Consider the following 13218-nt stretch of genomic DNA (forward strand, 5'->3'; position numbering starts at 1 on the left):
ATTTTTGGTGTTGATGTTTAACATTTTCAGTGCATCATAGTTTTCATTTTAACAGGGAAGAAGAATCTGTTACTGTGCTTTGCAGAAAATCTGCCAAAAAATTCTTTTACCCTGCTGCCCTAGAAATTTCATTAGGATCCAGAAGAAAGGGAAGGAAGGGAAGCCTGGGAAAGTGCAAGGTCCCTAGAAAGGCAGGACAGAACTGCCCCTAACACCACATGCTAACTGACCATCTACATTTTGACATCTTAGAACTCAGTCTACCAACTTGATCAGCCTTGGCTGACATCTCCATAAGACAGGTGTTAAGAGTATTTTGGAAGTCCAGAGGCACATATCTGTCTTGTGGAAACAGGGTCTACCTTGCTTGCCTTTTCTGTGCATGCACTTTGTAAACTATGAATGCATTTAATTCTCAAACATTTTTTAATTCTGAAAAAATAATTATTTTTCCTTTTTCTTTGTTTTTGAGACAGGGTGTTGCTCTGTATCTCAGGCTGACCTGGAACTTACTGTGTAGCCCATGCTGGCCCCAAATTTGTGATCATTGTCCTCCTACCTATATCTCTCAAGTTATAGACATACAACACCATGCCCAGCCAAAAATCATGTACTTCTTACAAGCTATCTTCTTGCTTATAATCTTCTGTTTCCTTCCATCTTTAACATTTACTCGTGTGCAGTTGAAACTACCTGCTTATGTGAATATGTGCCATGTTTTATTCTTTGTAACCTTGGAACCTCACTGAGTACCTGTGCCAGTGTTGGTGGTCATGGTGTAAGCATGTGATATTATATCCAGTTTTCAGATGAAGAAACTAAAGTTAAAGAGGTGAAATAATTTGTCCAGTAAGTTCCAGGCTTGAATACAGGATTATCTGCCCTTGAAATATGTCTCCTTAGCTAGATAGAGCTTCATTAGGGAGAAGCATGGACAGCCTCTGCCATCCATAGTTCTGCCTCCCAAACTGCAGTGACACTGCTCCCTTTGGCTTTTCCACCCTGCCTCTGCCTGCCTTAGACACTGGAGGGAAGAGGTCAGACAAACTGTGACCACACAACAAGTAGAAGTGAAAGTGGTACAGCCCAGATACTCACTCAGAATTGCACCTAGGCTGCTGAAAGCTGTGGAAGCTTCTATCTGAGGTGTCCAAGTGGCTTGAGGTCACTGCAGAATGCCACATTAAAATGTTCTCATCCAGTTCCTTAAAGTATAGCATCCTAGCAAAAATACTATCAGCTTCTTGGTCTTACTTCCTTGGTGAGATGTATTTTAGATCATCAAGGAACTTATTTGTGAAAAGAATTTTGTTCTTAATAGGTTTTAGAAATTTTTGTGTCCAGCAGTTTAAGAAATTTTGGCACTACTTCTCTGACCTTTTGATTGTAAGGATTGTTCTCTGGTCAGGAGCTTTGCACTATCTTGAAGCTAAATCTTTAGCCTGGGAATGGCCCAAGGATGCATGTGTAAAAACACAAAGGAAAGAAAATCTCCTCTAGAGAATGACATTTGGTCAGTGCAGATTCGTCCTCCTCTACTATTATACTTTTTACTCCACCTTATGCCGCTGCCAGAGAAGACTGCCTTTTCATTTCTGCCACTCACTCACGTGGCCCATGTGCCTGGTGAGCCTCTGGAGTACAAATAATAGGGACTCTGCTGATGGTGTAAGTAAAAGAGCTTTGACCAGCTCCCAGAGCTGGAACTTCTGGGAACTCATAACTTATCATGACTCTCCACTTTTGCTTGACTGTTTTTCTCTCTGTGTGTCATCACCATGGAGGCCTGAGTGTGGATAGTTTCAATCTTATGCCACCTTCCCATAGCCTAAGAATCCAGGTCATATGTTCTTCCCTGGGCCAGTTGTGTCCTACCTGTGTTATGTGATTGGTAATTCTTCTGTACTAGGAAGAGTAGGAACAGTGATTGCATAAAGAAAGAATGGCTGTCACTAAACTAACACATGGTAGTTAGTACCTTCATAGACCTGAGTTACTTGACCATCAGGAACTGTATTTACTAAATTGGATGGAATTGACCCAAAAGAATCAATCATTAATATTTTATGTCCTCTTGAGGTACCTATCTTCATTTTTTTCTCTACCCTGGTTTCATAACCCTGTCATTCTTTCCAATTAGTGAATGAAAGCTTCTTAAAACATGTTTAAAGAAAAATAAGTATAATTTTGGAGACGTTTTATATCTTCAGCTTAGTTTCTTTCGGCCAGTGAGCTGATAGAATTTAACGCCCTAGATAGAGCTGATTTCTTCTTTCAGCAAACACCTATTGAGCGTGTATCACGTCCTAGATGGGGGCAGGTGTGGGGACAGAGACGGAGTTACACATAAATCAGGGATGCTGCCCTCAGGTACTTCCAGTGAGGAGTCAGTCAGTCCCTAAAAAGATAACTAACGTTAACATCATCTGCGTTCCTCACAATGGACGCCAGTTGCTACTTGGTTTGTGTTTGTCACATAAAATGTCAGTGTCTGCCCAAAGAAGAGGATGAACATAATTTGATATTTAACTTTCTTTCCTGGCAATAATTAGGCAGAATGGATGACTTTGTAACTTATACCTAGTTGAGGTCAAATGGTGAAGACTGGGAATTGTGTGAAAATACTGTATTCTAAGAACACTGCCTGCGCAGAAGGTCACAAGAACCTTAGCAGCCAGGAGACCCTGGCTACTTTGTTCAAAAATCAGTCTCAAGCTTAGATATGAATGTTTCCAATCCTGCCATCTTGTCCCACCTCAGAAGCCATTTTGCTGCTTGCTAGTAACATTGGTCTGGGGATTTGGAGTTGGTGGGCAGTAGAGGGAGAGGTTGTCATCCTAGAAACTTTTCTGTCGTGACCACAGATAGAAAAACCTGGGTTAGCATCAGGAGCCATAGGGGCACCAGGTAGATTTTTAAGCTCCTTGTGGACTCCATTTCTTCACCTACTGTCACAGGTATTACACAAGTTGTATCCTAAATCCCTTCTATAGAACCATGATTGCATCTTTGCATCTTTCATCTTTGTGTCCTTGCTGCCTAATGCACAATAAATACTAAGAAGGTAGTGGATGATTTGACAACTCTGGAGACTTTTCCAATAGCTATTTTAGAAAAGGTGAGTCCCCTTCCTAAAATGAAATAAGCTCTTCTGTGATGTTGGGGAAATCTACTTCTTGATGTCCACTTCATGGCACTACTCACCATTTCGTTTGATTTGTCTTTTTGTCCACTTTCCAGGATTAGAATGTTTGCTGTACACAAGAATAGAAATTACTATATACCCTCAGTGCCTAGCACAGTGGGGTTTGCACAAACATTTGTAGAAGGGAGGGAGGGAGGGAGAAGAAAGAGCAGAATGAGCTTTCAAACGCCCCTTTCTCTGTGGCACATTTTAGGCATTGGGAAGAATGTGGAGAACAACGTTGCCATTATTTCTGAATGAGTCAGTTTTGTCTTAGGAGACTATGAAGATGCAGATCTTTTCTTCTTCCATTTCCCAGTGTCTCCCACTGTGGACCATATGTAATAAGGCCTGAGCAAAGTTTTAGTTGAACTAAGCCAAGGAAGGGGGTACAATCAAGATTGTAATCATAACTAAGAGAGAAAGAAACCCTGGAGATCTGGAGAGAACAATGTTAGATACGTTTGCATTTCCAGGCAACCTCAAGGTTTCCTATATCTTCATAACATACTGTAACTGAAGGCACAACGTAACAGCAAAGAGAATGATATAAGTGTATGAATTATCAACCTGGTGCAATTGTCTCAAGCCATACAACACTACCTATACATTTCAGGGTCTTCATCAGTTCATATAAAGACACATGCATTATTCTTGTTGGATTTTAGCATTATTTAAAGTATCCCTTGAGCTCTTAATTGTAAACTGTCTCATATCAGAAACAGTAGCTGATAGAGGTAAAAGTGGGAGGTTTGGGATTATGTCCATACCTCCTGAATGTTAAGTGTATCCTGAGCAGGGTTCCTGTGTTGCTTACCATGGCACCCAGAGCAAAGCCTTAGACTCAGCAAGGTTACATAAATATGAATCTTTGAAATTCATAGGTTTTCACTAGTGGGAGTCAAGAATGTTGAAAGGAGCATTTATGTATTTGATTTCATTAATGGAAGCAGGATGTATACCAGGGAAAGTGGGTGGTCGTGTTATATAATTCTGATGATCAGACTCCATTAGCAGTACTTTAAAAGGTCACAGACAAACTAAGGTGTCCAGAGGATAGCAGTCAAGGTTTTGAAAGATACTGACATTTTGTAGAAAGAATAGGAGGAAGAGCTGTGTATACTTCTAAATAAGTTGAATTCTCTCTCTCTCTCTCTCTCTCTCTCTCTCTCTCTCTCTCTCTGTGTGTGTGTGTGTGTGTGTGTGTGCATGTGTGTTTGGCAAAGTGTTTGCAGATCTGATTCTGTTGTCTATTTTAGCTGGCTTTTGTACATGACACCTTGACTTCTATGTGCTTTTGAGTTTTGACTGAACTCACCATATATTTCCGGGAAAGTTACCTACAAAAATTCCTTGAGACCTGTGGTTGAAGTGCTGATCTTCCAGAGGGAATCCATTTTTGCTTCTGGCCAAGCACCTGGGGACACCTTAGTCTAGGTCCATTTTTACATGTAGTCCTGATTTGCAGTTTTATTGGACAATCCAGGTAGTGTATGAATTTAGATTGCAGCTAAAATCTGTTGTTGCAAAATCTCATTGCAGATTTTTTCCTCTTATACCTGTGTCAAGGTTTATGTAGGGAAGTTGTTACTGGATTGTAAAAAAAAAATCAAAGTTTGGGATTACCAAGTTTTGGTGATACCCTCAGGCAAAAGAACTGCAGGGGTTAAATGCATCTTCTTGGTTTCCCACATTCACTTACTTTCTGACCTTCCAGAATTCCTTAGCATTAGTTCTTAGTTCATAGATTTATTGTATATACTCTGTTTACTTGATTTCAATTGAAGGGTTGACCAAGAAACTGAAGTGCTAGAAACTGAAGTCCCTCCAGTCAGTATAGAGAACTCTGGTTCCCTTGTGAGATCGGAAGCCTTTTATGATCAGTTTAATGACCATATTTTGGTGGTGGAGGGGACTGATACAGAGATATCCCTGTATTAGGAAGAAAATTGGAGTGGGGATGCACCTCAGTGGTAGAGTACTTGCCTAGCATGTACTCTAGACACCAGCTTTGATTCCCAGTAATGGATAAAAAAGAAAGAAAGAAAGAAGGTTAATACATAGGTAACCTTTTGGGTTGCTTTCAATTATGAAAGTATATAGTTTTAGGTAATGTAATCATTTTTTGCTTCTCTTGGGTATTTGCCATTTGGAACTGGACTAATACTATCAAGTGACATTTAAATCTTCTTCCCCTGAGAACAGAAGTTGTGAATATCTATCAAGTATTAGAAAACATTGAATGTGCACCAGAATTCATCTTAATCCACATTGTGGTTTTGAAAGCACGTTCTTAATCTGAAATTGTTGAACAAAATAAGATTGGCACTTGAGCCCTCACTCTAGTGTAAACACAAAGAGTATATTTGTAGATGGTTGGCATTCTTTGACAGATGTTGCATTTTGCAAGTAGATAGTTTAGATGCCCTGGGATTTTAATTTTTTCTGTCAAGGATTTAGTATAAAGTCCCTCTTCTCTTCTCCACCTGCCCAACTTTGTGCTTTTTTTCAGGATACAATTTGGTCTTCTTCAGCTTTCTTTCCCATTGTGACTGTCAGTGAATGCACTGTCAAATGAACCCTTCTGCTGGAAGACTTGTTTCTTTAGTCTGAGTTTTCTTGGCTTTAAGGACAGTTCTTGAAAAAATTTAGATTTCTTAATAAACATTATCTTTGAAAAATAGAGCATTTGACTTTCCACTGGTGAGGTTAAAAACTTTCTTTACTTAAGCTCTGAAATAAACTATTTTGTCTGTCCAAAACTATTTGTCCCATTAGACAAATCAGCTTCATATAACACCATGTCTAGACTGAAAGGAAAATGTAGGAACCCACAAATTTATATGTACAATAGACCTGTGCATGTGGTATTAGTCATTTTAATATGTAAATGGTACTTAATATCCTGGTATTAGTGTACGTTAATATTTCGTAAATGCAAATTTAAGTGACTCCAAAGTAAATGAGTAAGTTACTTAGTACTGAAAGTATTTTGAATGCTCTTGTTTCTTGGGGCATACACTGTTATAATAAAGATATGGTAGAGACTTGAAAAGACTTCAGGATTTTTTGTGCAAACATTTCCTTTCTGTATGTTCTCTGAATAACCTATCCAGTAGAAGAGTAGGATCAGAGAGAAGGTACCCCTCTGTGTTGTGAAATGATGCCCTACCCTTTGGTGGGCCCACTCCATTGGCTGTCCCAGTCAGCAGTAGATTCTTGAGTTACAGTCAATAGATAGATCTCCAGTGAGCCAGGCCCCTTAGATTCAAGTAGTGGTTCTCAACATTTTAAGTTTCAGAACCCATTTAAGGACTCCTAAAAATTGCTGAGGACTGAATAGCTTATGTATTAACTCATTTATAAATAACAAACTTATGACCTTAACATCAGAACAATGATATTATATATCATGTAACAGCTGGAAATTTTTCACTGTATAATCATGACAACATGAGAGTGAAAAGAGAAAATAACATCTTTTTATTTATTTTTATAAGAAATAGTTTGGCCTCAGAGCTTCTGAAGGAATCTTGAGAGGGACTGTGTGGCTCAGAATTTGTATCTATATATAGAGATGGGTAGATAGTCAGCCGGCCTGGAAATATTTTTTCCAGAAATGAAAATAGCTATTGGTTTTTCTTCAAGAAGAGTTCTTATCAGTGAATTTTGAAGGTCATAATTTTAACACAAAGCTGTATGCATGTCACATTTATTAATAAGCTGAAAAGAGAATGCAATTTTTATTCTCTTTTGGAACTTTGACTGTAAAAGCAGTTGATCATCAGGAAAACCAGCAAATAGCCAGAGACTTGATCCAGCCCATGCCAAAGCTGCAGACCAGAATTGAATGGGCGTTTACTCAGCCACACAGACTGAAGGAAGTCTGGGGAGGGAAGGGGTAGAGTCTGCCTTTCTGTTGTCAGATTGCAAGCTAGACAGGTAGTGGAGGAAGTCAGGGTACTCAAGAATAACCCCATACCAAGCATGGAGACATACCACAAAGGATAGTTCCAGTGAGTGCAGATTATTTCAAACAAAATAGAAGGGTTATCTAATTCTGCTAACAATATAAAATGTTCCTGGGATATGCCAGTAATACAGTGGAAATTAGCATCAGAGAATCTAAGTTGAATATTAAAACCCAATGCTGAAATTAACCATAAGGAAAAAGCTGTTAAGTACCTAGCATGCAAAAATGGCCAAATTAATAATGCAGTTCAAGATGATCTGGTTAAAGATCATCTTGGAGAAGATACACTTACTTAATTGATATCTGTTTCTGAAAAGTGATTTGGAAATAAGGGATAGTCTTTCCTCCTTCCCTTTTTCTTGTGCTCTCAAGTAGTTTTCAAAAACAATTTCTCCTTCCCTGTACTACAGAGTATGAATATCTAGAAGTACCCAAAATTAACTTTTGAAAGTTAAATCCAATTCCCAGAAATTTGACAAACTGAAATATGTTAGTTGGCCTTTTTAAAGTCCCAGGTTTCAAGAGTAGGTATATTGTGATAATCAGTTGCTTAGGTCTTCTATTTCTTTTATGACCTATCAACCCACAGGAGAGGAAATAATGTTTCTTACTGCTATATGCAGCCTCCTCCAGCTTGTTGTTTCTCAGTTCCAGAGTTATCAAGCAGCAAAAGCTGATCATCTGTTAATTTGGCTGCTGAATTATTCATATAAATCCTTAACCAAGGTAAATGGTGGTTATGATCACGCAAATCTCCTCCTCCTCAGTTCCCATCTCTTCCCAAGGGATACATCTTTCAGAGTAGCAAGTCTGTAATCCCTGTTTAGACATTCAGGGAAAGTCAAGTTACCCAAACTGTTTTGTTGCATTTGGATTTAGAATCAGTGATTAGCTTGGAATTAGGAATACTTTTAGTAAAGGAAATGATTATAAGGAATGTTTGTTTAATAAAGCAATCTATAATAAAAAAAAATCTTTTAAAGATAGCTATTACAACAAGGTAAATCTTTTTGTTTCTTTTCTCTGGGACTTTCCTAGGGCTTTTTAAGCTGGTATTTGTATTCACTCTGTACACCAAGCTGCTTTCTCCTTTGTGTGGTTTCTCAGTAATGCCCATTCCCTGTCCTGGAAAATGCTGCTGCATTCATCTAGTCATCTCACCCAGTCCTGACAATCTGTATGCCTTGTTCAGCCCTTCTTGTCTATCTCCTCCTCACTTAATACAGTTCCAGAAGTCTCCTAAGTGGCTTCTCTCAGGAACCTTTATCCATCTCAGATCTATTCTCTGTTAACACGGGAACAGAAATAAGAAATGGTTAAGAGGGGGTCCATGAGTGGGAGACTTGCTTTTCAGTAGAAGTACTTCTAAGTGGTTATATGTTGCAATATGCTTATGTACTTAGATGAAAGTGAATTGGTTCATCATTCTTGTTGACTCCAGAATATCTCATGAAGATATCTTATGAAGATACTGTGACCTTTTTATTCCTCTACTTAAGACCTTTGGATGATACCCTGTTGTCTATATGATATCACCATAACCACAGCTATGTAGGCCTGTGTTTTACCCATGTTTTTTCCACTCCAGGAATTCAGGAATTTTGGTCTTTTTGTCAGAATCTTCTCTGGACTGGGGTTCTGTAGATGCACTAACTTGGTGTGATGGCTTCCCAGTAGTGCTTTTGTCCAGACTGAGCAAGCATGGGTCATATGAACTAAGGTAAACTAATTAAGTGCCTTGCCATTTCCCTCCCTTTCTTCCACAGCAGTCTGAGCTATCAGCTGAAGAAAGTCCAGAGAAATTAGGAGCCTCCCAGCTACATCGTCGGAAAGTCATTTCCTTAAACAAGCAAATTGTGCAGAAGACCAAACATCTGGAAGAGGTTAGTATTTTCCTTTTACAATTTCATTTAAGTAAATGAAGCTATTCTTCAAGGGAGATTCCACAGCAGGGATTGGCATGCTATAGTCCTCAGGCCAATCCAACCACACCCATTTTTCTAAATAAAGTTTTATTGGAACATGTAAACACTTGTTTGCTTACATATTTTCTTTGGCCATTTTCAGAGTTGAGTAGTTTCAGCAGAGACTAAAATGACCTGCAGATTCTAAAAGATTTACTGTCTGGCTCTTTACACGATAATTTGCCAACCTCTGTTATAGAAGACCACAAGTCAAGAATAATATTCATTTACAAATTCTTACTGAGCACAGTTTTGTGCTAAGCACTGAACTAAGCTACAGGGATGAATGAAGAATAAGTTAATGGTCCCTGTTTTCAAGGATTCTAAGGGCTCAACACAGAGAAACTTAGCAGATACCTTAAAAGCAACTGAGGCCAATAAGAGAAGGGCACCAGGAACTAGAGAAAAGGTTAGATCAAGAAGAATTAACCTAGAAGGTAACACACATGCACAGGAAATTAATGTGAGTCAACTTCCTGTATAGCTATCCTTATCTCAACTAGCAAAAACCCTTGTTCCTTCCTATTATTGCTTATACTCTCTCTTCAACAAAATTAGAAATAAGGGCAAAATAGTTTCTGCCAGGTATCGAGGGGGTGGGGGGGAGAGGGAGGGGGCGGGGTGGGTGGTAAGGGAGGGGGCGGGGTCAGGGGGTGAAATGACCCAAGCATTGTATGCACATATGAATAATAAAAAAATTGTTAAAATTTTTAAAAAAAGGATTCTAAGGACTAATGGAGAGACATGTACTAAACAGAACATCCATCATACTCATCATCATTTAATGACACCTGTGATAAGTGCTTGAAAGGGAAATCTAGGCAGCTAGGTAATTGATACTTGACCTAGCCTCAGGTCACAGAGGACTGAGTCTAAAAAGATGAGCATTGGCTGAACAAGAGAGGAAGCCTGTATAGGAGATACGTTGGGCTCTAGTGGAGCCTTGTGAAACAACATGAACAGAGACCTTGGAGAGGATAAGTCTTGGTCAGTTTCTGTTCTGTGATTGGAAAGTCCTAAGTGAGGTGCTTAGTTGGTAGAGTCTAATCAATTAGGATCTTCCAGGTCCTAATCGTTAAGGACAATGGGAGCCACTAGAGGGTTGAAATAAGGGAGTGGCAGATCCACTTTGCTTATTGCAAAGACGGTTCTCTTTGCTGTGGGATGGTGAATTAAGTGGACTTGGGTGAGAAGGAATTCAGAGAGACCCAGCTCTTAGGAGGGTGATGTAGAAGTCCAGATGAGCTGTTGATGGCAGGGGAAGTGGAGGAAAGATCGTGTTTAAGAGCTGTTGCAGATGGCATTCTGTAATGTTTGGGCTTGGATGGGGCTACTTTGGAAAGGCCATCAGTATATTTTCCCTGGAAAGCCGACATAAGTGGAAGTTGGGGAGTTTAACTTAAGAATAGTCATTGGACAGTAGAAACTTGTTACATGCTTTAATTGCATTGACAATAAGACTTAATTAGAAAAATACACAGAGTAGAAGATTGTGGGAATGAATATGACTTTATATAGAAATTCTTTTAGCAATTGATTTTCAAAAAATGGGTGCTATTAGCATTTTGAGCTTATACATTTGCCATTTTTGCAAGTCCCACATAACTACCATACCAAATGGCCCTGCCAGTTATTTATTTGTTTGAGTTTGTCCTGTTAGAATTTGTTCTACCATCACCATGGTTAATGTTTTTAAAGATGGCTGTCCAGCATGTGTAATAGGCCCTGGCCATGTCATTTAGCCAATTGAATGAGGAAATAATAAGGAAGAGAAAGACACTTTAAAAATGTGAGTTTACAATTGTGTGACTTTGAACAATAAAGGTAATCCATTTTACTTCTCTGAGTGTTGAAGTTTTGAATCCTTTCTTTTGTCTGGCGTTATTAACCAACCAGTCATACTTTGCGCTAGAATCCTTAGTACTGAAATGCAGTTTGTAGTCTATGAATAGGCAAGTTTACTGAACTAATTAAAGCCATTGAAAAGCCAGATAGACCTGGATTTGAATCCTGGCTTCATCATTTATCAGCTATGAGACATTAGTTAAGTAACTTAATCCCTCTGAGTCTATTTCCTCATCTCTAAACTAGTATGTTGCCTAATATAGACCGTAGGATTTATGTAGAATACCTAGTTCATGGCTTGACACACACCTGGTATTTACCAAATACAAGAGGTTTTTTTCTTCATTTGTTGTTGGCAACTCTTCTAAAATTCTCATATTGGGCTTGGGGGATATAGTTCAGTGGTAGACTATATGCTTAGTATGTTTGAGGCCATGGGTTTAATTTCAACACCATTTTTTTAAAAATCCTAATTTTTAATCAGTTTAAACCTTTCTGTACTTCCATTTTCTCTGTGAAATGGGGACACCAACCATATGTATTGTTGTAAGAATCAAATGAGAACAAATTTCTTTTGTCTTTGATTTACAGCTGGAAGCAAATCATACCAATCTAAAATCCAAATACAGTGAAATGAAGAAAACACTAACAGAGGTGAGCAGATCCTCTTTCCTCCATGGGCCTCTGTCAAGAAGTGTATCTGACAAGCACTGTTAATGGGACACTGAGTTTCATCAGCCTGTGTGGAGGAGACATGGTCATGTCTTCAGAGGCTAGTCCGTTTGAGGACATAGGGCAGTTACATAGTGGTGTAATCCATGCTGGCAGTTTATCCACTCTGCTGTATTCTAAGCTGTCAGTTATCTTGGGAGACATGACTGTGGGCTGAGGGTCGGGAAAGCCCCCGAGGAAGGCAGTCTTAGGGGGAAGGGCACGTGGAAGAACTCATAGGGCCAATCACAGTAAGTGGCTCTTACTCCTTAAGCAGCAGTTATAAAATAGCTCAAAATCTGAATTCCTTAAGAAAAAAATTTGTTTTGGGAGCAGAAAACCTCAGAGTGATATGGTTTGTTGTTCAGAATTGCCAGTTACCTTCCTGGGTGCCATGGTGGAGGGACAGGCAGCAGACAGGGAAGAATGGCCTTGGGAACATTTGAACAATGAGGTCCAGTTTCTGATCCAGGTTGCAAACATGCTATCTCACATCAGCTTCACAGGTGTAGCTCACCTCCCTCTTCTAATTGCCTAGGAAACCAGGCACCATTCCACCTCTGTCATGAGAAGCATTTAGATGTTTCTGTATTTTGGATTTCCACAGAAAGCTGTCTTCATCTGGGTCTGAAAAGCTCTCTTCATTGTGATCTTAGTACTTGGGCTGTGGCTGTACTCTGGATGGGCCTCACTGCAAGGTTTTGGGCCACTTGGAAGTTGGGATTTCTAAAACCATGCCAGTCCCTACTTTTATAAAATTTCATATGAAATTCACTAATTTAAAATTCTTATTTCTTTGGTAATATGCAGCAATTATTTTCCCATAAACCTGATAAAGCTTTTTAATTCTGACCAAGACTGGTCTCTTGAGTTGTTATCAGAATGTTTGAAAAGGACAGGCACAGGGTGGCTTTGAGAAGAATATTTGCTGCGTTTTCTCTAGGAGGCTTTCATTGTGTTTGGACAGATCAGCTTCCTCTGTACTGTTCTGTGGTGACATTCCTTGTAGACTAGATGGCAGGTTCCTGGAGGATGGAGTCTCTACTGCTCTGTCCCTTTTAATACTACAGAGTCCTTGGTATGAAGTTGGCCCAGTAGTAGCTCAGTCTTCATATAACAATCTAGAAGGGATTAATTTTCTAGGACATATATGTGCCTTAGGATATAAATTATAAGTGGTCATAAAATGCCTTTTTGTATTAAATACTAAACTAGCATTTGTTGAGCTTGTTTAATGTGTTAGAAATGTGAAGGGAGTTATGCAAGCCAGTAGTTAAGGGGAAGTTTTCCTATATTCAAATAATGACAGCCAGCAGCATGACACTAGTGTGTTCTGGACATGTCACTTGATATAAGTCCATAAATCTTCACAATGAATCTAGCAGCATGCTGTTTGTGGTGACCATGAGTCACATGGGTGACCATGTTCTGCAGATGGGAAAACTAAGGCAGAGAAGCTAAATCATTTGCTAAAGGCCATGCAGTAGGGAGCCAGGATCTGAATGTAGTCTGTCTGGTACCAGAGCCCTTTCAGAGAACTT

General features: G+C 39.2%; 1 protein-coding gene across 3 annotated transcripts in view; it reads left to right on the forward strand.

The window, feature by feature from the left end:
• The window catches only part of Ccdc93 (CCC complex scaffolding subunit CCDC93), a 175226-nt gene that overhangs the window by 133798 nt on the left and 28210 nt on the right, over window positions 1-13218 (forward strand). For all 3 annotated transcript variants that reach the window (XM_074070571.1, XM_074070569.1, XM_074070570.1), the window contains exons 12-13: window positions 8924-9040; window positions 11558-11620. In XM_074070571.1, coding sequence (XP_073926672.1) covers window positions 8924-9040; window positions 11558-11620 — 180 coding nt within the window. The remainder of the gene's footprint in view (window positions 1-8923; window positions 9041-11557; window positions 11621-13218) is intronic.

Source organism: Castor canadensis, chromosome 4, assembly GCF_047511655.1.
Source record: "Castor canadensis chromosome 4, mCasCan1.hap1v2, whole genome shotgun sequence".
NCBI classification, from domain to species: domain Eukaryota; kingdom Metazoa; phylum Chordata; class Mammalia; order Rodentia; family Castoridae; genus Castor; species Castor canadensis.